Genomic DNA, 25,355 nt, shown 5'->3' with positions numbered 1-25,355 from the left:
ACCCATGTGTATCATCTCTGGTACACTTCTGAATTTTCAGTTCTTGCAATGTTTTTGTTCTAATAAGTCTTAAATTCATTCAACTGAACCACAGGATTGCTTTAAGGATAAGTTTCTTCAAATCTTCTCAGAATTATTCTCAAAATGCACATGGGTGCCAACAAAATCCTGACCACTTTTCACCAGTCACCTCATGGCCACTATGGGTTTTGTCCCCTGGCTACTGTTTTCTCAAGAACTGCTTGAGTGCTCAGCCTGAGCAGTCATAGTTATAATTCGGCAATATCTGGGACAGAAGCACAGGAAGGCCCCACCAGCACAAAATATACTTTTTAATCATAGACTATCGTGAGTTGGGAAGGGCCCACAAGGATCATCAAATCTAGCTCCTGACTTCACACAGGACTATCCAAAATTCAGAACATACTTAAGGTTAGTTTAGCCTCTCTGCCTGGTAGAAGAACAAAAAGGAAGGTTTATGTGAGGAAAGCGCTTTTCCTCTAAGCAGTAAGCACCTGCATCTCTTTGAAGCTGCTCTCCTGACCTACCCTGGCAGTGGTGTGCAGCTTCCATCACTCTCCAGGTAGAGATTCAAAGCACAAGGCAGATGCACTAGGAACATGAAGAACAAGTAACTACTCAGAAAAGGCCTAGGAGGGAGAATGCCAGAGCGGCCACATAAAAATGCATCTGGGTCCAGGAATGGCCTATGGGCTTTCTCCTTCCAGGAGCCTCCTGTGAAAGCATGGAGACAGAAGGCAGGCAGACATAAGGGTGCTAGTCATGGGAGGCTGTACTCACTGTGTCTGCTGTTAGGGTATTGTTCTCCATCAAGAGAACACTTTTGTCAACAGATTGGACAGAGCATAGGGATCCTGGAGCAGCTTTGAGATTCAGACTGACTTTTGACCCTGGGACTTCCTGCTTGCTTGAGAAGTCCAATTCCACCTGCAAAAGGAGATAGGATCAGACACTTATCATTAGAGAATGGTACACTGTGAATCTTAGGTGTATGGACAGCGGAGTGAAAGAGAATAAGGAAGGGATGAGATGCGGAGAGAGTTCATCCTGGAAAACCATTGGAAAGGTTGCTGGGGCTGCAGTGTACACATCCCAGTCATAATTCCCCTACCACTTTGTCCTGCTGATTCAAGACTGCCTAGGCATTCTTCAGTAGCTAGGCAGGCAGACTTCTCTTTGCATTAGGGAGAGCATAGAGGACACTGTATTTTCAGATCACTGGGGAATATAGGGAGAAAACAGTCAAGGGGGCATGATTTACTCCTTGGGAGGGGCTTGCCACTCAGTGTAGGGGAGGGCAAAACTAGGAATTTAGAGAAAAAGGAGGTTACTTATTTTGTTTCTCAGACAAAAAATACTGGACATCTGTTTTGGCAGGTATCCAATTTACACCTTTTGACTAAAGATAAAACAGAACCAGAAACAACAGGCCCGAGAATATCAATGATGTGATTGTCCTCTTCTTCCATTTTGCATTTCTGCTCACCTTGTGTCTAAAGCACTTGGCTACTGGAAACTCTTCCACATCAGCCACCACTTGTCCATCCAAGAAGAGTGTGTACACTAGAAGCTTGATGTCAGGCAGGAAGTCATTGCCAATAGTTAGAGTTAATGAAAAGGAGCCATGCAAATCTGTACAATGCAGGAAAGAAGAGAAAAGAAGAGGAAAAGCACTCACTTGAATCCATGCCATTCAGAATCAGCTGACTGGAGACAGGAATCAGAAGAGGGAATTCATTATTTTCTACCTGTAAACAGGAACACTTCATACAGTGCCACAGATTGCAAATTAAAAATAATTCTAGAATAGTAGCCAATCCTTTGACTCAAGATTGGCAAAAATATCTCTCTTCCCTCCTCCTGCACTTTGTGTGAGCAGATGAACTACACAAATTTTGTGTCTTCTCAAAGATATAAGCTAGCAGCAAAGTCACAAGGTCAGGAATTAGATCAATTAGGCAAGACTGGAGAAGGACACTCACCTGGAAGGCCACTGCACCAATGATAATGGTAACTATGTTGATCTAATAAGGTGGACCACAGTCTAACAGCTCTTCCAATAGCCCCTGCCTGTGGTTGATAGTAACATGTATAGTGTTTGGTACTGTCTGGCAGTCACACTTCCCTGAAATGTGCGCTTAACTTTCATGAGGTACTTACTCTCATGCTGCGGGATTGGCACCTGCTTCTTTCCACTGAAAAGGATCTTGCCTTTGGCTATCACCTGAAGAGCAAAGAGAAGAGCCATTGAAGGGCCTGAATTCTGCAAGCATGAGAATGTAAACAGAATGAAAGGAGAGAGAAGGAAATGTCTGACAGATACTGTCACAGAAGTTCTTCTGGTAGGACATGCCCTAAAAAGCTCTTCAGCAGAGATGTTGATAGCATCTCTAGGAAGGGAATTTAGAGGTGTTTGTTAGGCCATGAGAAGTGGCTACTCATGTAGCCAGAGGTACATCTCAGTCTAGCATGAGCAGCTGTTACTAAGAACCAGTGTCTGACCTTCATGTTACTAATATACAATTATTTTTTTTTAACCTTAAAAATGAGCCCAGTTCAGTAACTGATATTCATCAGTTCAGTAATGGATAATCATAACATCACAGCTAAGTTGTAGGCAGACTCTTGCTTTGGATTCACTTTTCTGTAAGTGGTTTTCATCAGCACATGTTTACGTACCTCTGCAGTACATCAGTATACTGTGTAATTTCAATTTCTGTCCTGTACAGATACAGACAAGGAGAGGTCAGCTACCTCACACAGTTGGAAGTCTAGGGCACTCTATTGGATAGAAACCAGTCCAATCTTTTAGTGCTACCCATGTGAAGATAATAAATACTAGACTAAATGGCAGTCATCTGCCAATAAAGTTTAGACCAAGACAGTCCTAACAAAGAAACTGGAGGCTAGAAGAAGGCACAGGATCTAGGAAACAGGAAAATCACAGAATCAAGGAATCGTAGATGGCCTGGGTTGAAAAGGACCTCAAAGATCACCTAGTTTCAGCCCCCTGGACATGGGCAGGTTTGCCAACCACCAGACCAGGCTGCCCAGAGCCACATCCAGCCTGGCCTTGAATGCCTCCAGGGATGGCACATCCACAACCTCTCTGCGCAACCTGTTCCAGTGTGTCACCGTCCTCTGAATAAAAAACTTCCTCTGAATATCTAACCTAAATCTCCCCTCTCTTAGCTTAAAACCATTCCCCCTTGTCCTGTCACTATCCTCCATATAAATTGTTGTTCTCCCTCCTGTTTATATGCTCCCTTCAAGAACTGGAAGACCACAGTGAGGTATCCCTCACTGGAGCCTTCTCTTCTCTAAGCTAAACAAGCTCAGTTCCCTCAACTTTTCTTCATAGGAGAGGTGCTCCAGCCCTCTGGTCACCTCAGTGGACCTCCTCTGGACCTGTTCCAGGAATTCCACTTTTTTCTTGTGCTGGGGGCCCCAGGCCTAGACACAGTACTGCAGATGGGGCCTCACAAGAGCCGAGTAGAGGGGGACAATCAGCTCCCTCTCCCTGCTGGCCACCCCTTTTTTAATGTAGCCCAGGATACAGTTGGCCTTCCAGGCTGCAAGCGCACACTGCTGGCTCATGTCCAGTTTTTTTTTTCATTCACCAGGACTCTCAAGTCCTTCTCCACAGGGCTGCCCTCAAGGGGCTCTTCCCCCATTCTGTATAAATACCTGGGACTATCCTGGCCCAAGTGCAGCACCTTGCACTTGGCCTTGTTGAATCTCATTAGGTTCACATCAGCCCACTTCTCCAGCCTGTCCAGGTACCTCTGGATGGCTTCCCTTCCCTCCAATGTATTGACTGCACTGCTTAGCTTGGTGTCATCTGCAAACTTGCTGAGGGTGCACTCAATTTCATTGTCTAAGTCATTGATAAAGATGTTGAAGAGCACTGGGCAAAACAAAACAGTTTTACTGGCCTCAAATAAGTTTACCATTTCCTAATAATATCTACATGTTATTGTGAAAAGGACGAAATAGCAGTATGGTCTTGCCATGAGATTCAGATGTCTTCTTTGCTTACTATATAGTAGAAATCAATGTGGTCTGTTCCAGAGCTGAGTTTATTCTGGTTAAGAATGTAGTCTACTTGCACTTTCTGCTCTTGATCACAGGGCATCACATCATTCCTGGCCTTGATCTCAAGGAAGCTGTTGCTCTCAGAGTAGAAAGGTTTCAGCCAGTGGAAGCTCTCCTGAATCCCTGAGTTCTGCCCAAAATTGTCCATGGTGTAATTTTCAAGGTAGTAGGTGCCCTTCAGAGTACAAAAACATGAATAAGCAATCAGTATGACATGACAAGAGCTTGAGACAGCTGAAAACACTAAGATTGTATTTGAGCTACATGGCAGATTACATATCTGGTATATTTTAAAAGTTCTTTTGTGTAAGGTTAATATTGAAGTCAATAACATTGTCTCTTATGAAGTTTTAGCAAAAATATAAGTTTAATATTTTGTCCCAATCTTTCTTTTCCTTCTATATCTTTGTAAGGACACACAACATCAACTTTTAACTATCTACCATGAATATAACACCCAAATTTTCTCTTACTATTGTTCATTAGATGCCTTGAAGTATAACAGGCAGCAAAAGAGCATGATGAAGCTCTATTCCCTGCAGAGAATCTAGGACTTTGTGAATAAAAGCTGTGAACATATGAACAAAACCTAAAGCCTGCTTGAAAAGATTACAGAGCCCGAACAAAATTAGGGAACTTCGCCATGGATAGACTGTTGCCTCAGGGGAAAACATAAAATCATAGAGTCATAGAATCATAGAATCCTTAGAGTTGGAATAGACCTCTGAAGGTCATCTAGTCCAATGCCCCTGCAATGAACAGGGACATGCACTGCAAATTTAGGCTGCCCAGGGCATGATCCAGCCTTGCCTTGAAATTCTCCAAGGATAGGACATCAACCACACCTCTGGACAACCTGTTTCAGTGCCTCACCACCCTCATTGTAAAAGACTTTTTCCATATATCCAACCTAAATCTACCCTCTCAGAGCTTGAAGACATTTCCCCTTGTTCTATCACCACAGACCCTGCTAAAGAGTCTCTCCCCTTCTTTCCTGTATCTCCCCTTAACTTTCCTGTAATTTCCCCTGGCCACTACCAGGTCACCTCAGAGCCTTCTCTTCTCCAGGCTGAACAGCCCCAGCTCTCTCAGCCTGTCGCAGGGGGAGGTGTTCCATTCCTTGGATCATTTTTGTGGCCCCCCTCTGGATGCACTCCAACAGATTCATGTCTCTCCTGTACTGAGGACTCCACATTTGGATGCAATACTCCAGGTGAGTTCTCACCAGTGCAGAGTAGAGGGGCAGAATCACCTCCCTTGACCTTCTGGCCATGCTTCTTTTGATACAGCCCAGGATATGGGTGGCTTTCTGGGCTGTTAGGGCACATTGCTGGCTCATGAATCCCATACCATCTGCAAGAATGCAGATAGTAGGAATACACATGTACTGCCAGGCTGGAAACAATGAATTCAGAAGTTGTGACAAGTGCTTCAAAATGTGGTTTTGAAAGGGAGGTCAAGAATAGCTACCTGCCAGGGTGAGCCTGAATAAGATATGTGCTGCTGCAGGGAGAGGGCAGCCACTTGAATTGGACTTCAGCAAAGACAGATGTCAACTGCCAGTTCTGCTGAGTCACCTCCAGCACATCCCAGAGAAAAAGGAGAGATTTCATGTGGTCAGACTAAAGAATGATTTTAGTGAAGTCACTCATTTTTAGAAAAGTGAAAGGGATACAAAAGATAGATTAGGATCATGCTCCAGCTCAGGGCAGCAGAGCACCTTCAATGAGTGTTTAGCTGAACTGTTTCAACAAAACCTCCTGTCTCTTGGGGAAGATAGAATCAGAGAGTAATTAAAGATGCTTCTACAGATATAGTCAGATGACATCAGGAGCCAGAAGCCTATGCCTCACACCTCAGATGTCTTCCACTTTCCATTCCTCCTTACTTCACTGATCCTTTTTTCCTGTGGCTGATGCTCACCTTCAGTGAAACCAGTGAGCTATTCCAGTTGGTGGTATTCAATGAGAAGTGGACTTTCCCTTCCTCATCTGTGAGGAATGACAGGTGTGTCTTCTCATCGTTTACATCAATTATTAGGTAGACTATTTCATTTTGGAGGGGAGAGTCATTACTGTGGCAGAACATCTGCAGACAAAGGTAGGAAGTTAGTATCCCCATTGTACTCCACTCCAAGGCTCTGTTAGTGCTTAATATTTTCTTTTTTTTCCTATCATTAGTCCTTCCAAAATTTTCTATCTTTCAGACAGATTGGAAGGATCCAAATAAAATCTGAATTTGTGTACAGCAACTCAGAACCAGAAATAAAGGGTAGTGTAGCCAAATAATACACATATATTGGGGGTGGAAAAGGAAATTTACTTGGATCCTAAGCTTTTTCCTGGACAATGCTCCAAAACCTTAGAAGACTAGAAACTGTCTTGTCTCCAGCAACTTAACTGTGCTGTTTCTTTTCTTCGTTCATGCTGGAGCTAGTACTGGCTCAGATAGAACTGTTTTTAGCCCCAGTGGAACAGCTGTCCTAGCATCACCCTGGGAACTTGAATCAGAAATGACTGTTAGTGAATAGATATGAATAGATATACAAAGCTTTAGTGATTTGCCAAGTTGCCATTACCACTTGGATGGCTACAGGGAGTAGTGTCTCCCTGCTTCCACCACACTCATTCCATATCCTTATACCACATAGACTAGTTTCAAGAGCCGCTCCTGAAGAGCCTTGCAGAGACTGCAGCTGGTCTTAAAATTCCTGTCCAGGGAAATTGCTAGGTTAAGGCGATGAGAAGAAATTGCTTTTATAGAGGGCTTCACTCATAGATTAAAGATTGCTTCCTTCTGCCAACAGAAAACAATGATGTATCCTCAGAGAAGGGACCCATGGATGTTACCTGCCCTGTGTATGGTAGTCCACGTTTGTAGAATGGTTGGAGATTGATAAACTCTACAGATTTCATTCTTGTCACAATGGAAAATCCAGAAAAATCCTTAGTCTGTGCTCCTGTTTAGAGAGAGAAGAAATCTATTCAACTCTAGCAGTGCTCTTAGAGAAGCAGAAGACAAGAGGATACTTCTAAGCCATATACGGCAATCAAATTTAGACGAGAAAATACGTTGTGCTAGTGCGTAATTCCTTCAGTCTTTTGGGGGACATCTGCATTATGAGAGGGTGCATATAAGCACCTATTTCTCTTTATTGCTGATTAAGGGAAATCAATTCATTGTTTAGCTACAGACAACTACTACCTATATTGCCTAAAAGTGGCCTGAAGAACCCCACTCACAGTGTGGCACTCCAAAAAATGGACACATCCAGTTGTCAGATCAATGGGACATTAACATTCATGCTGAGAACCTACCACTTTATAGTCAATATTGTGGCAGACCAAAAAGGAGCAGAATGAGATTCCCGACAGCAGAAGTGTACATAAGCAGACTTGCCTGAGGTTTAGGAAAAGAGAGGACAAGAGATTTTTTGTACAAACTGCTTGTCAGGATGGTGCACTACAATTAAAAAGAACTGTGAAGGTTTATTCCGTGACTTTTCCAGGGTTTTGCAACTAGCTGAGAAACACCTTGATGTTCAGGCAATCACTAAAATGACATCTACCTACTAGTGGAGATGAAAGGTAGAGAGGATTGGGAAATCTGGTAATAATAGATAGAAGTACTAGAATAAAGACCATCATCATGATGGAAGACAGCACTACTGCAGGGAGGTCAAAGCCAAAAAATTTTGAACAAAGAAAGAAGCCTGCTGCAAGTAATGAAACTCTTCACATATTCTCCAGTACCTGTTCCAATTTCCTCCATTTCTCCTACAATTACGTAGCTGTCAGATTCATTTAATTCCAGAGCCTTTGTCTTTACTGTAAATTTAGCACAGCCATTTTTGTCTGTCTGGAGAAACAGAAACAAACAGAGAAAGATGATCTGGAGGTAGAGGAGCTGTTTCATATATAGTGGGTAATCCTAAAGAAATATTTCTAAATACTTACAGAACAGATGGAAGCTCAAAACCTATAACTACACAAATCCATCATGGATAACAGCAAGGGAAGAAACTTGTACACTTGGATTAAAGTCACAAAAAAAGTAGCATTAAAAAAGTTCTTCAGGTAAATCATACAATAGTTAATTATGTCTAAAACTCAGAAGGAGACTGCACTAAGCCCAGATCCTGCACCTGAGTGACCATGTGTCCATCTGAATTAGAGGTAGCCTCCTCCCTAAAACCTTATAGCCCTTGTGAATAAAGGCTGACATGATGGCATTCCAATCACAACTGTCTCTCTAATGAGACAATTTTAAAAATGGGCATCCAGCCAGTTACAGATTTCAAGAGCTGTGCCAAGCATTAAACAGAGACTCGGTACAGACAGTCTGCCATGAGAGTTGGGGTGGACAAAGTGGTTTTAATTGTGCCCGTTGAGTTCTTTTGAGAACCTTGCAGGGCTTATTGCATGATGTGTGAGAGGAAGCTGGCACTAGTTTGGCGTTTTGCACAGCTAAGACTACAGCTTAGTTTCAGATGAAGATAATTTGCTACTGGATGAATTTATAAAAATGCAGCGATCCATCTGGATTTTTCTAGTCAGAATTGTTGCTGGCTGGCATGATATTTAAAAATGTTTTATTGTGACTTTCAGCCTCAAAAAGGTGCATCTAAAAGCTGTAGGAAAAACTAGGCTTGCAGCTTAACCACAAGCATATAATGAGCATAAATGTGCAAAAAAAGTGTAACTAACACTGGACATAATCTTTGACAGGACACTGGTAAGCTTAAGACGATCTATAAACTGTATGAACAGAGCAACACATAGTGCACTGAGTCTGTGACTTAATGCTCTGATACCACATGTATTGGTGGGAGCAGACACAGGGCTAAATAGACTAGTGATTTGATTCTACATAATATCATACAAACTCTTTGAAAGACCAAAGACACTATTACTTTTAAAGAATTTACACCTTCTCCTGAAACAGTGAGTCAGATATGGACAGCCAAAACAGTATTTAAAGAATAGAGTCACAGGATTATATCTAACAAGTAGGAAGAAACTACTTTAAACAGGTTTCTGTACTTTAGGGGTGCAATCAGGCAGACTAAGGGGACAGACAGACAAATAGACATTTTCATCAGGTGATGATTTCCTCTGTCTTATTTGTTCACCTACCCAGCTCTGTTGCTTCCTCATTTCAGAAGAATTTGAGAAATTCTGCATTTCATACTGTGACAATGTGATAAAAGTAATATCTATTTTCCCTTGAGCAGGCTTTCCATAGGTATACCTGTGTCAAAGGAGAAGAAAACACACCTGAAGATGAACTGCTTCAGCAGAAATTTTGAACCAGGTCCCCTGCCCTATCTAGGGGTAAGTGGAGCCCAGGAGAGTATTGTATCTTGCTTGCTCAGAAACATCATCCCTTAAAATCAGTTTGCATCCTACTGCTATACACTGGGAATGTGTTTCAAGCCACCATCTCAAGTGTGCCCTCTAACCAGCAACCTTAGTATCCTTCAGAGTCATAGTAAATGACTTATGTAAAAAAGAACTAGCTTGACAGAGTGATTTGTCTCCCTCAACAAAAAGTTAATGTAAAACCACTGAACTGATAGGCCACTTCTCTCCTTCTAACAATCTAGGGGGTGATTATGGAGCCAAAAGACAGATCACAATGGTATTTACTTGCCACATAACTTCAGCTGAAATTCCTCATCCTCTGTACTGATGAAGGGAGGGTGCTCAAACTTTAATTCAAACTTTGTCAGTTCTGCAAACAGATGCATGGAAGATGGAAAGATACAGATCAAGGAAAAAAAAGTGATACCAATTAGAAATTCTGCTGTAGCTACAGTCCAAACGAGGGGAAAGAATATAATATTCCTGCTTACTCATTCCTGTGCTGTGACAGAACTTACTCCTTTGTCTGTGCCTCCCTCTGCTGCTGCAGTTCCACAAAGAACTGCTTTCTACTCCAACCTAGTGAACCATAAGCACTGTAAACAGCATAGGGTTTTCTTCTTACACGTCACTGCAACTGAATGGGGTTAAGATGTGATGCTGCTCCTCTTATGGCAGCTGACTGAATTTTGCTTAGAAGAAGAAAACAATGAGCAGCAGCAAGAGCTCATTACAGGGCCCAGCTACAGCTAGAACAATATGATAGGCTACAACCTTTCCCTTGTACCCTACCTGGCTGCAGAACCTCTAGAGTTCCAAAGGTTCTGATCACGTCCCCTGTCTGCTCTTCTCCCAGAACAAAAAGTCTGATGAACACGGCCGTGTCACCCTCATCTTTCTCTAGATATTCACAATGCTTTTCCCTCACTTCTGATGTCTAAGTCTTACCATATTCATTAACACTGAATTTTTTTTGAGCCATGTCTTGTTGCACTGAGATGGTATATTCCCCAAGGGCTGCTTCAGAGGCCAGGGGGAAGGATAGATCCACAATCCCATGCCTTGACTTCACATTCAGCCATTCAGCAATGCGATTATTTTCAGGATCCTATTTGGGAAAGAGAATTCAGAGCCACCAAATCAAACTGACAGCATGGGTAGTCCAACTATACTCAGGCACAAGAAGGCACTACCAAGACTTACCCTTGCCTCAGGAAATAGTACCTCTTGCCACAGGTGAGATTTCTTCTCCCTCCAGTATCCTTTTACTAAACTCTTGAATTGCAAAAGCTGTCAGTAAATTTACTGGGAAGTGGTAACACCATAATACCTTAGGAAAGACAAGCAGCTGTGCTGCATCTATTAAACATTTTGCTTTGTGCTTTTTGCTCTATACAGACTAGTTTTTGAGCTTGGGGTTTTTGGGATTCACTACTGCTTCTAGCTCAGCTATGTGCATCATAGAGAGCTGGTTTGAAGGAAGAACCCAAGCTGACTAAGCAGAAAGGTCTCCAACTGACTTATTTATGGGGTTATATCTGTGGTGCAGACCAGTCTAGAAGTGAAAGGGCACAGTGGAAGAGACAGACATCTTCCTGTGGTCAGACATTCATCGCTTACCTGCAACCATATCTGGAGATACTGTAAAAAGAAGAGAGAAACAAGCTCAGTTTTGTATAGACCTAAACAGTACACCAGAAAAGTTCTGCTCCATCCAGATCCTATATTATATGTCTGAGGAGGACATAACTAGAACCTCCTGTTCCAGTCTGCACTGCAATCTTTCTCCAAGAGGCCAACAGATGAGTGGTTTCCTTTCAAAGATCATTTATCCTCATGATTTAACGAGCATGCAAGGAGCCTTACATGAGCATCTCAGTGTATATCATGCTTAGGCTCCTCCTTCTAGAAATGCACAGGGTTATACTCACCTCATTTTTAATGACCATAAGGTCATCATCAAGGTTCATGATTCGAAATTTCACTGAAAATATACAGAAAAGGAGAGTAAAGCATTCTGAGTGCAATATATCCTTGCACAAATACTCTTTCCTTTCCTCTGCTCCATTATTTGTGTCTCTCTTAGTTTACCTCAGCAGTATTCTGGTCTTCCCCCAAACAGCTCGTCTTATCACCTATCCTATAACATCTCCCCATCCCATCCCACCTAGAACTTTGTCTAGGAGATATACATACAGATGCATGCTGTAGAAAATAAATGTACCTGGAAAGATTGTAAATAAGTATAAAACAGTGGCATTTGTCTTTCTGCAGTCTGTTCATACTGTGAAAGCTCTGGAGCAAGTCTCCATATTTATAGAACTTGGAGGTGCACTAAGCACACAGCATCTATGCAGTGAATCTAAAGTCTACTTAAAGGTAAACAAGTATTCAAAAAATGACAGTATATTTTCCAGTGTTTTGGAGACTTCTGGCTTTCCTTTTAGGCATCACAAGACATATTTCCCCTGAATGACACACAGGAGCAGCAGGCTGACCATCTGATGCAGTATGGCTTGAAAGAGTGCATTCTGATTCACATTGTTCCTGGAAATCCTGAAAATAGAGATCTGCTTTCTTCTAGTTCCAACAAACTTAGCTTGATGTACTTGATGACGATATCCCACCAAATATGGCTGCTACTTTGAACATTCCTCCCCATTTCCACTTCACCTTCATTCCTCACCTGTTTCTCCAGGTTTGTAGAAGGCCTTGTCTGTCTCTATCAGAATTATGCTTTTCTGGGGCTTGACCAGAACCTTCTTGTAACCCTCAAAGAGCACATTGTCACTGCTGTGTATCAGGACATGAAGAAAAGTCACCTCTTCTGACTGTCAAATTGAAAAAAACAACTGTCTAAGACTTCAAGTAGCTTGAAGACAAAACAGAGGTCCCCTTCCTACTAAAATCTTCAACTTCCTTCTTTCCCTCCACTCTCCTTTTCTTAGTCATAGTCTATTCCATATTCCTCAGTTTCCTCATTTTTTCTCTGCCTTTTCCCTTATCATACTTGTGTCTTTCTATGTCTTTCCTCCCCTTATAATCTTTCCCACCCTGCATCTTCCCCCTTGAGTATGGCTCAAATGCAAGACAGATGGAATTCCTGTCTGTAAAAGGAGAGGCAGCCAAGAGAGGTGTCTTACTTGTGTAGCTGAAGCAACTGTTTCCAAGGAATTTAACTCTGGCACCTAGATTGATTGAAATAAGAAAACAGAAAAAAATCATCAGAGACTTTTCATCTTAACCCAGAAGTGAGACATTACCTCACTTAAAAAACTCCCAAATTCCAGAGTCCAAATTCCACTACACAAATCTGTCTTTAATGAACTTGATATTATGGGAGAAGGAGTCACCATCCTATTCATGAATGTTAGAGTGAACAATCTAACATGTCATTCTCACCATCCAGAGAAATGCAAGATTTTTGACAAATGAGGAAAAACCACAGGGAGGTCAGATGTGGAGCTGATCAAGGAAGTTATGGGAAACAAGACAGTGGTCAGGCAAAAACTTTGGATATCTCACTATCAGAAAGACTGAGCTTACCAGGATAAAGGCATTTGTTTTGTTTTGTTTTTTGTTTTGTTTCTAACTGTAAATGTCCCTGGCTTTCCATTACCAGGACTTGTTCTCTCCTATAGCCTGGCACCAAACACTTTGTTAGTAACAGTCTTATTGATGTAAGAACTAAAAGTGACTACAGCCCCTTCTAGACTTCTGCTGAATCCACGGGATAATCAGGGCATAGACACACTGATTTAGTATGGTGCTGAGGAAGACAGAAAGTTTGTAGTCTCAGCACCAGACAGACCTCCATGGCTCTCCTAAGATGTAACTGAAGTTCTGCAGTTATGGCACAGCCTTAGTGTGGCTAGTTTAGCTAACTACAGCAGCAAGGTTTCAGTGACAGGAAGTCAAGTCACCCACAAAATATCTGGACTACCAAGGTGAAATCCAGTTCATTGTGGGTTCAGTGCCACCAATTACAGGGAACAAAAAGCAAGCTCAATGTCTATGTAGACTGCAACTACAACACATCGTACAGATACAGTCTTGGACTAAAATCATTCTCTTGGAGCTGGAAGGACAGACTTCTGAGGAAGTGAGGTTGAAAAGAACGTATTTTCTGTGTTAACTTGCACTGTGATTTTTCAAGCATTAGTCTAAACAGTTAGTTTTCCAACAATCTGTTTTGCTGAGTTGTTGCATTTTGCATGGAATTGGTAGGGAAATACATCTCACCTGTGCAGCCCATGGCAAGGCAGAGAAGGACAGCATGACAAGAGAGCACTATTGTCTGAAGTGAGAATAAGAGCATCCACTGATAAGTCAGCAACCACAGCTACACTCACCTTGAAACTGATGCACTCAAAAGTGCCTGGCTTCTCCACATCCTTTTCCACCAGTGTTTGATTCTGGGTTTCCACCTCCAAGGTGACAGCCAGGTGGACATCCTCAGTGACAGAGCTGAGGTGAATACAGAGCTTCTCCTCTTGGAAACGGTGAATGACAGCAGGGAACACCACCATGTACTGACTAGAAGAGAGAAAAAAAGATGTTCAGAAACATCCAGAGGCAGAGACAGTCAGACTAGAATCCATCTCTGCTGCTTTCATGAACAGGTAGAAACCAGAGGTCAGAAATGTCTAAAGGCTGCAGAATTGTAATGCAGCTCCTTTTCCATACCCAAAAATGGCAACATGCCCAGTATGGAAACAGATCACTCCTCTTATATGTCTGTCATCATCTTTCCATTAGCCAGGACACAACTGCTCAATAGCAAGTATAGAGAAACAAAATGGTGGTGTGAGGAATTATACTGAAAATTCAGTGACCAAAGCTTCAGTTTCACTCAAAATTTCACCTCTGCCAGCACAGGATGAACAAAGGGAAGAACTGTGGCTTCCATAGGTTTTTGGTATGTGCAGTGCAGTGCAGTGCTACAATGCTAGTGCATCTTCTTCAGTAGCAAATAACAGGGTTTTCACCTACAGCGGTGTTTGAGACTCCAGTAGGAGTTGCTTCTGCTCAGTCTCCCTAATAACAAGATTCCCCCAATGGAGGAACTAAACAGTGATACTAAACAATGCAATATCTCAGCACTATATCTTTCAGTGCAGACCCATACACAAAGCCTCCCCCGCCCCAAAATCAAAACAAGATGATCTCACAGTTCCAGGCTTGCTTCATCTGCGACTAGGAACAGAGTCAAGGCTAAGAGGAGTGCTGATGCTCCCATTGCTTGGGCTGGGACAGACAGCTGCCAAGATCTTCACAGGACAGAGAACTGCCTGTACTGATGGGTAGGAGCAATCCTAAGTATACCCCTCAGGAGAAATCCTAAATATACCCCTCAAATGTTCCTAAGTCCACAGAAGGGAGGGAAGTTGTTATATCTACCAGGCTAATGACACTAGCTAATATTTACTTATTTCCACCAAGGGCAAAGTAAAGGCCACACAGTACATTCTCCACCCACATTTAAATTCAGATGGCATCCCACGTGGTGGGGTGCTAGAGTACTATGGGGGAGATGTGGTGTGGGTGAAATCTAACTCAGGCTGATGGGGACTTAGGAGAAAAGCTTATCTCGGTTGTGGCTGGCCTGGATTCTGTCTATACCACTGGGTGAGAGCCAAAGCAACTATTATCCATAGTTTGTGAAAAATCATAGAATCATACAATCACCAAGGTTGGAAAAAACCTTGAAGATCATTCAGTCCAACCATCCACCTACCAATATTTTCCACTAAACCATGTCCCCCAGTACAACATCTAAAAGCTTCCTGAACATCTCCAGGGACAGCGACTTCATCACCTCCCTGGGCAGCCTGTTCCAGCACCTGATCACTTTCTCAGAAAAGAAGCATTTCCTAACGTCTAACCTGAATCTGCCCTGCCACGACTTCAGGACATTCCCTCTAGTCCAGTTGCTAGTTATATGTGAGAAGAGGCCAACTCCCACCCCACCACAATCTCCCTTCAGGTAAAGAGCTATAAGGTCACCCCTGAATCTCCTCTTCTCTAGGCTGAAGAATCCCAGCTCCCTCAGCCACTCCTCATAAGGTTTGTCACACATCAGCTTGTCATAGCCCCTCATCAGCTTCATTGCCCTTTTCTGAACACATTCCAGAGCCTCAATGTCTTTCTCATAGTGAGAGGCCCAGAACAGAACACAGTACTCCAGGTGCAGCCTCACCAGTGTTGAGCACAGAGGTACAATTACTTCCCTGCTTCTGCTAGCAACACTGTTTCTGATACAAGCCAGCCTGACCAGATTGATCCCAATGGCCTTGTTACCCCCAGGCAGATCAACACTTCTGAACAACTTGGTGTCATCTGCAAACTTACTGACGGTACACTCAATAACCTCATCCAGGTCATCAATAAAGATATCAAACAGGACAAGTCTCAATACCGACCGCCAGGGAACACTACGCATAGTGGGTTGCCATCTGGATGTGACTCCATTTATTACCACTCCGGGCCTGGTCATCCAGACAGTTCTTTACCCAGCAAAATGATTCTCAGTACTCTTACTGTGCTTTGTTAGTGATCTTCCCCTTATCCAGTTTTTCATCTGTGCTTCGATTCAAAATCTTTCAATTCACCTACTTTCCCATTGTTACCACCTCTGTTCACTCATCCATCCAAGTCAAGTCTGATCTTCCTGGGCAGAAGACAGAAACCTTCTCTAGGGCTGCTCCTTTCTACCCACTGGAAGCTCCTGTTATAGCTTCACTGTAAGAACTTTCCAAAGAAAGCAATATATTTTAAGGCTCCACATATTTTACCAAATTTCCCCAAACCAGTTGTCCAGTCTGCTAGCTTCATCCAGCCATAAGGTATTTCTTATTTCCACCTATCTCCTCCAAAGTCCTACCAGGCACTGCAACATTTTTTTTCACTTTTCTTAGATGGGAGCAATGGCAGCTGAACTGAGCAGGACTTGAATCTATTTGCCTTCTAGATACAACCTTATTTGAAGGTGATTGTCTTTATCCTGCCCTGGCCCTAGCTGTATTTTTGCAGAACACAACCAAAGGTGCACAATATAGAATGAATTTTTTGCCTGCCCACTCTTTGATCCCAGTTTCCTGAATTTACTTTGGCATGGTCTCTACATGCGTGTTTGATATCCACTCTCTTAGATAACAAAGTAATGTAGCAAGAATGTATGCTTTTAACCTAGCACTGACATTCAGATAGTCAGTGCTGCAGGTTTAAAGCACTCTCTGTCACTGATCTGGGAACATATTTGATTCTCTGAAATCAACAGGGTTTTGAGTTCAAGCCAAAACTAGCAGGACAGAAAACAGGTCTAATTTCAGATGCATCCCCCATGGCTCTGTGTCTCCAAGATGGCTGCTGATGAAATTACATGGGAACAGAAAGAAAACTACAAGATAATAAAGTGCTAAAATTCTTCCCTTATTTCATAGAGAAGTGAGGGGCACTGGCAGGACTATGCATGGAGCCATGAGTTGATCTGGCCAGAAGCTTAAAGGCAGGAGTAAAGTTGCAGTAAAAGAGGAAGTTCTACAGAAGAAATTCAACCCCAAAGCAAAATCCACTGACATCACAAAGAATGAATTTGCCCATTAAGATGCTTTCAGTAAAAACCCAGTCAATATCTTTATAAAAATTGAGCCCCTGTATCAAAATAAGTAACTGAGAACTCTTGCTGCCATAAGCTATGCTGCATAAGATAGGGCAGTGGAAGATACCTCCCAGAAGAAATATCAATAAGTTTTACAAGACTTGGTGCCTGGGCAATAAACACTGTCTCCACTCCTCCTACCCACCCACATCCCAGCCCCAGCCATGCAGCGTGATTTACACCTTGGTTTCAAACCAAGAGAGATAGACACTCATTCTGTCAGGGCAAGAGTTGCAAGAGTTCAGCTCGGGACAAGGGGAAGAGGGAAGAAAGAAAGTAGCAGAAGCAGACGTGAAGGAGGAAGAGAGAAAAGGCTCACATGTCCATGGAGGGATTTGACCAGCAATCAGCTATGTGGAGAATCGCTCTTCTGTGGGGCAGCATATGCCCACTGGTCTTGGGTACATCCTTGGGAGTCGCAGGGCAACAGAAACAGGACAGAAGGAGTGTTTTACCAGAGGAACTTCATTTTTCATATGCCTGAGATTTCACTTGCTTTTCATGTGTCTTCCTCACCATGCTCTCCCTACTACCTAGCTCTCTTTAATGCCTTTTAGTATAGGCCGTATATTTGTGCAAGTACTCAGGTCAGATAACCCTGCCAGCTTTCTGCATGTGTTTATTTCTGACCTGCCAACATTTCATATGTTCTACTGTGCTCCAGAACATATTTCTTCAGGCCTTTGATTTTTTCTCCAGTAAGAAGCTGACATTAAAATCTTTAGTAGGTAAAGTTAGATGCCTTTACAAACCAGGCAAAAATGAGTCCAAGGTATCTACTGTAGGTGCTTTTTGTAAAGCGGTGTGTTATTTCTGGCTTAGCTGGCTATGTGCTCCCTACAGTAGAAGTTACAGTGGGAAACACATCAGTGGTTCTTATATGATTTTCCTCAAACCATATGTAGTATGGAATGCAAAAGCTTAGTTTAAAAAGCCTTTCCTAGTGGGAGTAAAGCCTTTTCTCCTTGGCTGACAGAGCTTTCATTCAAATAAGTCTTTTGGTGTTTATTTCCTACTGCTGCCTTTTGCATGAATCTCTGCTTGGTGGTGTAACTGCTTCAGTAGGCTGTCTGCTGTCCCACCACTTTGTCAGTGCTTTTGGTAGCTTCATCAGAAGGTAATCCAGCCTAGCTCTAGGAATCCTTGAACAACAGCCTCAGAGAGACTGTCTCATACTTTTGTAGCTCAGAAGGCAAGAACAGGAGATATATTAGCAAAGGGATGTAAAGAAATGTCCCAGAGTAGAGAGTGTGCCCAAGTAACGTTAGGAGCAAGTTTGGGAAGTTCAAGCAGCACGTCTTTATTGCACATCCTTGTCCTGTGTTGTTGGCACTTGCTATCAGCTCCTGATATTAGCAGCAGATGGACTACTCTAGGTAGCTTGACAGCACTCAAGTGTGAAAGCATTCAAGGCTCATGGCCAACAAGACTTCGGGGCTGCTTCTCTGATTTTTGGTTTAGAGTTTGGCCAAGCTAATCATCGGTTGACAGCTAGTCTCAGTCTTGGTTTTTGTGCTTACAAACAGTATCGAGCAATGTAGATTTTGCTCCTGATGTTGGGACACGGGCAGTCCTGGGGAACTGCTTAAGGAAGAGTCATCGATAGCTGGGACACAGATGGGCTGAGGGTGAAGAGGATCTGTAGCTTAACGGAAAGCATTCGACCAATAACTGTTATTTCCTTCCCACAGCACCACCTAGTGGAGCTAAGGGTAAAAAGCACCTACTTTACTGAAAGTCCTGGCTGTCCCTTGAGGAAGACAAATGTTTGGAGAAGATTGAAGGAAAAAAAATGGATGCAGAAAGCCAATTAGCTCAGAATGAATGGGAATTACCCTTGGTTTCTTCTTGTTGCTTTAGTGTCCGTACAAACTTAGCAGTGCAGTGTTGTGATAACAACCTCAGAGTGGCCTCTGCGGTAAATGATCAGTGCCAGTGAGAACAAGTCAGCCGCTCAGCCAACTTTTCTAGAGTGGTCAGAGTACTTTCAGTCCCTCTAGCCTGTGAATTAAAGTTATGAAAATCCTAATTTCTCCAAGGAGATTTCTAATATTTAACATACAGAAAATAAAAGTTTGATCAGTTAGTGCTGTAGTTACATGGCTACTTGAGAGAGCTGCTCTTCCTAAAACAGCTCTCAGGATATTGACCTTCAAATCTATTAGTTTTAATATGAAGGATAAAATATGGACCACAACCACCTGAGCTGAGGAAAGACACTGGAAAGAAGTATGTTTGTAACAACCCATACAGAGAGGTCTCACTGAGAGAACTGTCTGTCATGAACTGACTACGGCTGTCAATAAAGCCTCAAAAAGCCCTTATAACTCCATAGCCTCTGCTCACCTCTGAAGTTCTTAACATCCTCATTTCTATAAGATGCATCATGATCTCTTGCACAAAGTTCTGACCTAATTTCCCAAGACTTTTCCAGGGATTCAAGACATCATAATCCACAGTAACCACTCTCAAATAGATTGTGACTCAGGCAGCATGTGCTGTCAGCATTGCCCCGCTCCACAGTGACCTGAGGGCTGTGCCAGATCAGGTCACCACAGGGAGCTAGCAGTAGTACTGGTAGTGCCAACAGAGAGCAATAACAGGATAGACTGATTCTGTCAATGAGACAGGGAGAAAAGTCCTTCCCTCTTCAAGCTGGGACACACCTGAGCATTATAGCCGTGTCACAGATCTAGGTTCTCAGGATGAGTACGTGTGTTCAAACAATGCTGTGGCAAAGCAGATAATCCTGCAGAAGTATCTCTTTTTGTGCTTGGATATAACCACTTTCTATTACTATGTGCCAGGTGAACTCAGATGCTGTACTACAGAAATCACATAAAAATACACCAGAAAAAATTTTATGAAGTTATATTTCTGAATGTACACTTTCAAGTCTAAGATAATGGTAACCCTACAATGTTTATCTTACTGCCCCTTAGAAACTATCAGGTGATGGACTTACCCTCTCAGGCTTCAAAATGATGAATTTTTCTTTGTTGTAAAATTGGAGTTGTCACCTGGCTTCACTTAGAGTCTAACTCTTCTAACAAGAGGCAAGCAAGAATTTTGGAGTACTTCTTTTGTTCACTCATTTTTTGAGAAGCAACTAAGAAATAGGGACCATAGCAAGGGGGTGGCTTAAAGTAATGACAGTAATTATTTGTCCTCCATTCTCTAGGGTCTTTTTGAGGAGAAAATCTGGAAATATGTCTAGAATAATTATTACTTCACAAATTGAAAAATTCATAACCATACCAGAGCTATTTGGAACTTAATGGCTTCACCACATCACAAGTCCCATAACATGGGTGAATCCAGCTAGCTGCAGCACAGAATCTTTTTTACATAGAAGTAAGTCACTTCTATGTGTGAAGTAAGCTAAGATATCATTTCTCCTAGAAAAAGAGGAACAACTGTGGGCTGTATTTGTCATTTTTTGGAACCTTTATCTTGCTGGTACATATTCTCTTCCAGAAGAAACAAATCTGATCAGATACAGTGAACATGAATGACCTCTGCATGTAGGTGAGGGTCCAAAACCTGTTTTCTCTTCATAGGCAAAGTTCTGAATAGCATGAAGAAGGAGTGAAATGTGGGCAAGGAACATTTTAAAGAAACTTTCCACCCTTAGCCTTGCTAATTTTTTCCTACCCTCAACCTGCAGTGTGAATTTCTGCATTCCAATTGGTAAATGAGGAAAAGGAGAACTGAATGTGAAGTGGAAAGTTTGAGGCATCCCATTCATGACAGAGTTGAAGTGCATAGCAAAAAAATAGGCTGACTGTCCTGAGTCCTACCACCAGTACTGGCATTTTGTATTGAATATATTTTCCCTCAAGTCTACACAGTTCTTATTCCTATCATTTTTCTTCCAATTATGTAGACTTCCAGCCCTGTACATTCAACATGCTGTCTCCAGCTTCACTGCAGGGCTGGCCTTTTCAATGGCAAACTTTTTGCAGCCTTGAACTGGTTTCCAAGCCATGACAGGAAACAGTCACCTGTTGTAAAGGCAACAGGACCATCCTCAGATACGCACAATGAGAAGGTATTAAAAAAAAAAAAAAAAAGTTTCTCACCCATATTTGAAGATCTGGGCTCACAGGAAAACTCAAAGGGGGAACTCTAGCAAGAGAGCCTTCTCTAGTGGCAGTCAGCCCTTAAAATGAGGTCAAAAAGGGATGAAGACAGGCTCCACCCTATTGCCTTCACCTGTGCTTCCAGGGTTGACCAAATCTTCTCTCCAGGTGTTCAATCAGTGATTCAGACCATGACTCAGCAGTTCCTATATACCTGTCCTGTTTCCAGTCTGGGTAAAGGCAATGCTTAAACTGAGTGTTTAATTCTTTTCTAAGTCTTGCCACATCCCCCCATCTCTTTGCCTGCAGTCCAGTCCAGAAAATGGAGAAAAACACCTGCTTCATAAGTCACCTTGTGGGAGACAAACAGCCCTGCTTTGGGATGCCTGTCACAAGCCCCACACATCTTGGTGAAGATTCTGCTGTAGGCTTTGTGCAGGTAGCTGAAACATTCTCAGAGGACAGTCAGAGAGATCCCTGTCTTTGATGACTTGGCAGTCCTATTTGGTCACAAGGCACACAAAAAAACACACGGTTCCTATTGGTCAGTTTTAATATTTCAGGAAAATAGACTTTTTGTCCTTTGTTGTCTCCACAGGAACAGACAATCTCTGCAGCCACTGCGACCATCAGTCCTCTTGTCACTCCTGTTAATAGCTACTACATGGAGATGAGAAGCAAAGAGAAAATATTTGAAAATAACCTCCTGAACTATTAGCTTCTTAAATGCTAGAACTATGCATAGTCTCTTATTAAATGTCAGGAGACTAGAATGACCTGGTTGAGTGATTGTTCAATGTTTTTCAGCATTTTTCTCCCAAACCAGGAAAATCACATCTAGAAGTACCTGGGCAAAATAATTCTTTCAGCTCTGTTCTGTATTTGCATGAAGTGCAAAACTCTACCCTGCCAGTAGCAGACGTGCACAGGAAACACCCCTCAAGGCAGAGTTTGTACTTTGCAGCTGTGATCATCACACAAGCTTCAGCCAAAGGCAAGGAAGGACTGGGATAAGTTCAACACTTTGTCTGCTGTACAACACAATAGTTGCTTTCATAGAGCTTTACTAAAAACAATGGGAAGGGATGTACTGCTGAGAAGGGGTGAGGGGCTACAGTCTTAATTACACTGCATTACTATCTGGAGATTGGAGACTACTTCAAAGCAAGGCTGATGGCACGGGAGCTCACATAAAGGACACAAGCCATTAAAAAATGTACAGTTGCAACTTACAACCCAAAACTGCCTGGGCCATCCCCAGTGGAAAACTGGAAACTCCCACAGTGCTCTATGGGATGGTGTCAGGATGCAGCATGTTCTATGCCAAAATTCTGCTTTGTCCTTCCGGGAGGGATAGTTCCAGACCTGTCCTCACTTCAGGCTGCAACTGACAAGCCATTCCCTTTCCAACTGCCAGTTATGTCATCCCACAATGGAAAATATTACATTGTCCCAGCTTCAGCTTGTTCCTTTGGTTTCCTAAATCCCTGTTTCCTTCCCTGCAATGAGTGTAGCAGGGACTCAGGAGGGAATGGGGTCTCTTTGTTAGCTCTGCCTTCTCACTCCATGTGATGCAGTCACTATGCTTAGTCTTTCCTTCCTCATTCCCATTTTGAGGCTACCAGAGTCTTTCAGCTGTCTCTCTGGCTACAGAATTGTCCTTAGTCTAGTCCTAGATGCTCTGCTACAGACAACTGTTTAATCCTCATTTTTTCTGGATATATACTCTCCACTGATTACCATCCTTCCCTGTTCAGATTGCTTACATTCTTCCCAGACATTCTCTTCTCTCTCTCTCACTCAAAACCCATCATTTCATGATGACACTTTCTGAATCACACAGGGACTTGCTGCCTACCTCAGCTACAGACAGCACTGTACATAGCCAACGCTTGCTCCTCTGCAAAAGGAAATGAGGAAGACAATTACACAAATGTACATGTGCACAAGGAGTAGTGCTCAATGAATTTGCTTGGACACATCCAGAGAACTAGGAATTCAGCTTCCAACCACAGAGTAGGAAGGAAATCGGCAACCCACCTGGCTGGTAGTAATCATAGATTTTGATGACGGTTGGTTTCAGATTCTTCATCTTAATTATTTGTTCCAGTTGCAGAATTAAAGTCTGAGATTCATCACTAAGCTAGTGGAAGGAGGAAGGAAGAAGTCAGTGAATCTTCATCTTCCTAAGCTTGAATTCTTTCCTTTACAAAATCTCTCTCATCCATTCAAGATTCAGGATTTTGGAAATGGAATATGTGAGGAAAACCAAACAAAATAGGCAAGCTTCCTCTCACCACAGTTCTACCAATGTTCTCTACCACAGCCTTGGACTTCTCATACAGTTCCTTGTCCTCCAGCCTCCTGCTCTCATTATGCCAAAACTAATGCTGTCATTTTCGTTTACCTTGTCCAGATAAATGTAGATGACATCAGCTTTCACTTCTATTTTCTTAATGATGGTTTTGCGCTCCAGCTGGGACAGGAAACAACAAAGAAATTTGTGAGCATTTCCCTTATGGAGTCTTGATCTGAGAGACTGTTGTACTGATGGCATAATGTGGAACTGGACTCTGTGTGGGACTATGTCTTTTGCACACACAAGGGTTTTTTGGCTCTATCTTCAGTAGATCCTCCTGGGGAATCCCCTGCAAGCTTCATCTCAGGGATGAACTATGTTGTCCCCACTCAGAGGAACCTCTCACTCTGGGGACAAAAGGCAGTGCATTGTATATAGGGCTGATCATTAAACATGCACCAGTAAAGACTGTTGTTATCACTAACAAGTAGAATGCTCTTAAATACTGTCTGGGGGTTTGTGCAAATAATTCAGCATTCAATTTCATAGACCAATTGGAAAAAAAAACCCACCTTGTTGGCTAGAACTAAAGCCTCTCTAAGACACCTTTCCTCAAAGCTTCTCACAAACAAATGCTGGCATTTAGTACATCCAACAGCATATTCTTTTGGTCCAGAATAGTGTCAGTGGAAGAAGGTGAACCACCTCTTGTAGGAGAAGGTGAACATCTTGTAATAGACCCTTGCAGGACATGTATTGAAATTAAAGTCTTTGGTTCAATATCAGTAGCAAAGGGCCCCTGCTAATGTAGTTACCTCATAGCCTGAAATAAATAGTTCCCAATAGCAGCAAACATGTGGGACATGTTTACCAGAGGCACTCTTTTTCTTATTCCATACCCCTTACCAACATCCTGGATCCTGGAGCCAGGACAAATCCAGACAACAAGGAGACTTCCATGATCACCATGTTGGATGTGCCTCTGCTGCCAGTGTAGCTGAAGAACATCAAACAGTCAGAGGGTCTGATTAGGGAGAGCAGAGCCCTCCCAACTCCCTCTCTACCACCACATCTTGTATATAGGATCCTGAGCCAGAAAGCCTATCTGGAACTGAGACAAAGGCATTTATTTCTCTTCCCATCCCTTCCACCTGCCAGCTTCACCCTCTCTCCTGCCTGTGTCCAGTCCCTCCATTGCAGCTCTGAGGCTTCTCCAGCTGCAGACTGCAAGCATGTGTCTAGTTGGAGGAAGAAATAATTATTAGGGTTACCTGGCAAGAATGCGGACGGTGAGGACATGCATATTGGCCTGGCTACAGTTGGCCAGCACTGTGTTGACATGCAGATTAAAGGCTATGGAGGTCTGTGGAGTTGGCTCATGGTACCTTAGCACTGTCTGCGAGGTGGGGAAAAGACAGACCAGGCACAATCTCATGCAATGAGAAGAGACAGAATTCTCCACCTCTCTCCCACATTCACCTCACCTCCTTACCTGAGCAAACACACAACTTCTGCCTTGGACCTGCACCAAGAACTGCCCTGGGATCTCTGTCAGTTCTGCACGCTGCACAAGGAGACGTTTCTGGCGAGTGACTTGGAATGTCTTTCCAAAATCCCTCTGTGACTTCACCTTCACAAGGGCTTGGCCTGATGTGCTGAACATCCTTGCTGCATATTTTGCTAAAGCTTGCAGAGCAACAACTGTGTCCTAGAGAGGGAGAAACAGTCACCTCCCTGGAAGTATTTTCTCTAGTGAGGCCAGCTTGGAACAGGAAGACCTCAAGAAGACTTGCCCTGTCAACTTCAAGTGGACAAGTAGATGAATCCACATGGAG

At 42.8% G+C, this 25,355-nt stretch overlaps 2 protein-coding genes and 1 long non-coding RNA gene across 4 annotated transcripts in view; 1 reads left to right on the top strand and 2 right to left on the bottom strand.

Annotated features, from left to right (window-relative positions):
• Positions 1-14,805, bottom strand: part of LOC116240945 (alpha-2-macroglobulin-like protein 1) — a 29,569-nt gene extending 14,764 nt beyond the window's left edge. The window contains exons 1-16 of the mRNA XM_031611520.2: positions 14,651-14,805; positions 13,832-14,015; positions 12,623-12,667; positions 12,166-12,310; positions 11,411-11,463; positions 11,100-11,120; positions 10,428-10,587; positions 9,765-9,849; positions 9,252-9,366; positions 7,869-7,974; positions 6,966-7,075; positions 6,040-6,204; positions 4,061-4,291; positions 2,182-2,245; positions 1,508-1,653; positions 802-948 (exon numbers count right to left, since the gene is read on the bottom strand). Of these exons, the coding sequence (XP_031467380.2) occupies positions 802-948; positions 1,508-1,653; positions 2,182-2,245; positions 4,061-4,291; positions 6,040-6,204; positions 6,966-7,075; positions 7,869-7,974; positions 9,252-9,366; positions 9,765-9,849; positions 10,428-10,587; positions 11,100-11,120; positions 11,411-11,463; positions 12,166-12,310; positions 12,623-12,667; positions 13,832-14,015; positions 14,651-14,718 (1,845 nt within the window). The 5' untranslated portion in view covers positions 14,719-14,805. The remainder of the gene's footprint in view (positions 1-801; positions 949-1,507; positions 1,654-2,181; positions 2,246-4,060; positions 4,292-6,039; positions 6,205-6,965; positions 7,076-7,868; positions 7,975-9,251; positions 9,367-9,764; positions 9,850-10,427; positions 10,588-11,099; positions 11,121-11,410; positions 11,464-12,165; positions 12,311-12,622; positions 12,668-13,831; positions 14,016-14,650) is intronic.
• Positions 14,806-19,635: 4,830 nt separating this feature from the next.
• Positions 19,636-23,071, top strand: LOC149919760 (uncharacterized). 2 transcript variants are annotated; one of them, XR_016470235.1, is made up of 4 exons: positions 19,636-19,848; positions 20,321-20,493; positions 20,617-20,667; positions 21,820-23,071. It is a non-coding gene; the product is annotated as an uncharacterized LOC149919760 (long non-coding RNA). The 2 variants fall into 2 exon arrangements; XR_016470234.1 differs by lacking the exon at positions 20,321-20,493 and having other exon boundaries at positions 20,542-20,667.
• Positions 21,767-25,355, bottom strand: part of LOC116240956 (alpha-2-macroglobulin-like protein 1) — a 26,993-nt gene continuing 23,404 nt past the window's right edge. Inside the window, exons 30-36 of the mRNA XM_090148578.1 lie at positions 25,013-25,228; positions 24,792-24,916; positions 24,427-24,517; positions 23,629-23,697; positions 23,262-23,364; positions 23,080-23,121; positions 21,767-21,881 (exon numbers count right to left, since the gene is read on the bottom strand). Of these exons, the coding sequence (XP_090004704.1) occupies positions 23,081-23,121; positions 23,262-23,364; positions 23,629-23,697; positions 24,427-24,517; positions 24,792-24,916; positions 25,013-25,228 (645 nt within the window). The 3' untranslated portion in view covers positions 21,767-21,881; position 23,080. The remainder of the gene's footprint in view (positions 21,882-23,079; positions 23,122-23,261; positions 23,365-23,628; positions 23,698-24,426; positions 24,518-24,791; positions 24,917-25,012; positions 25,229-25,355) is intronic.

This window comes from Phasianus colchicus, chromosome 1 (genome assembly GCF_987193195.1).
Source record: "Phasianus colchicus chromosome 1, bPhaCol1.hap1.1, whole genome shotgun sequence".
Lineage (NCBI taxonomy): Eukaryota > Metazoa > Chordata > Aves > Galliformes > Phasianidae > Phasianus > Phasianus colchicus.
Note: the sequence above shows the minus strand (reverse complement) of the source record. Positions and strands in the feature narration are given on the sequence as shown.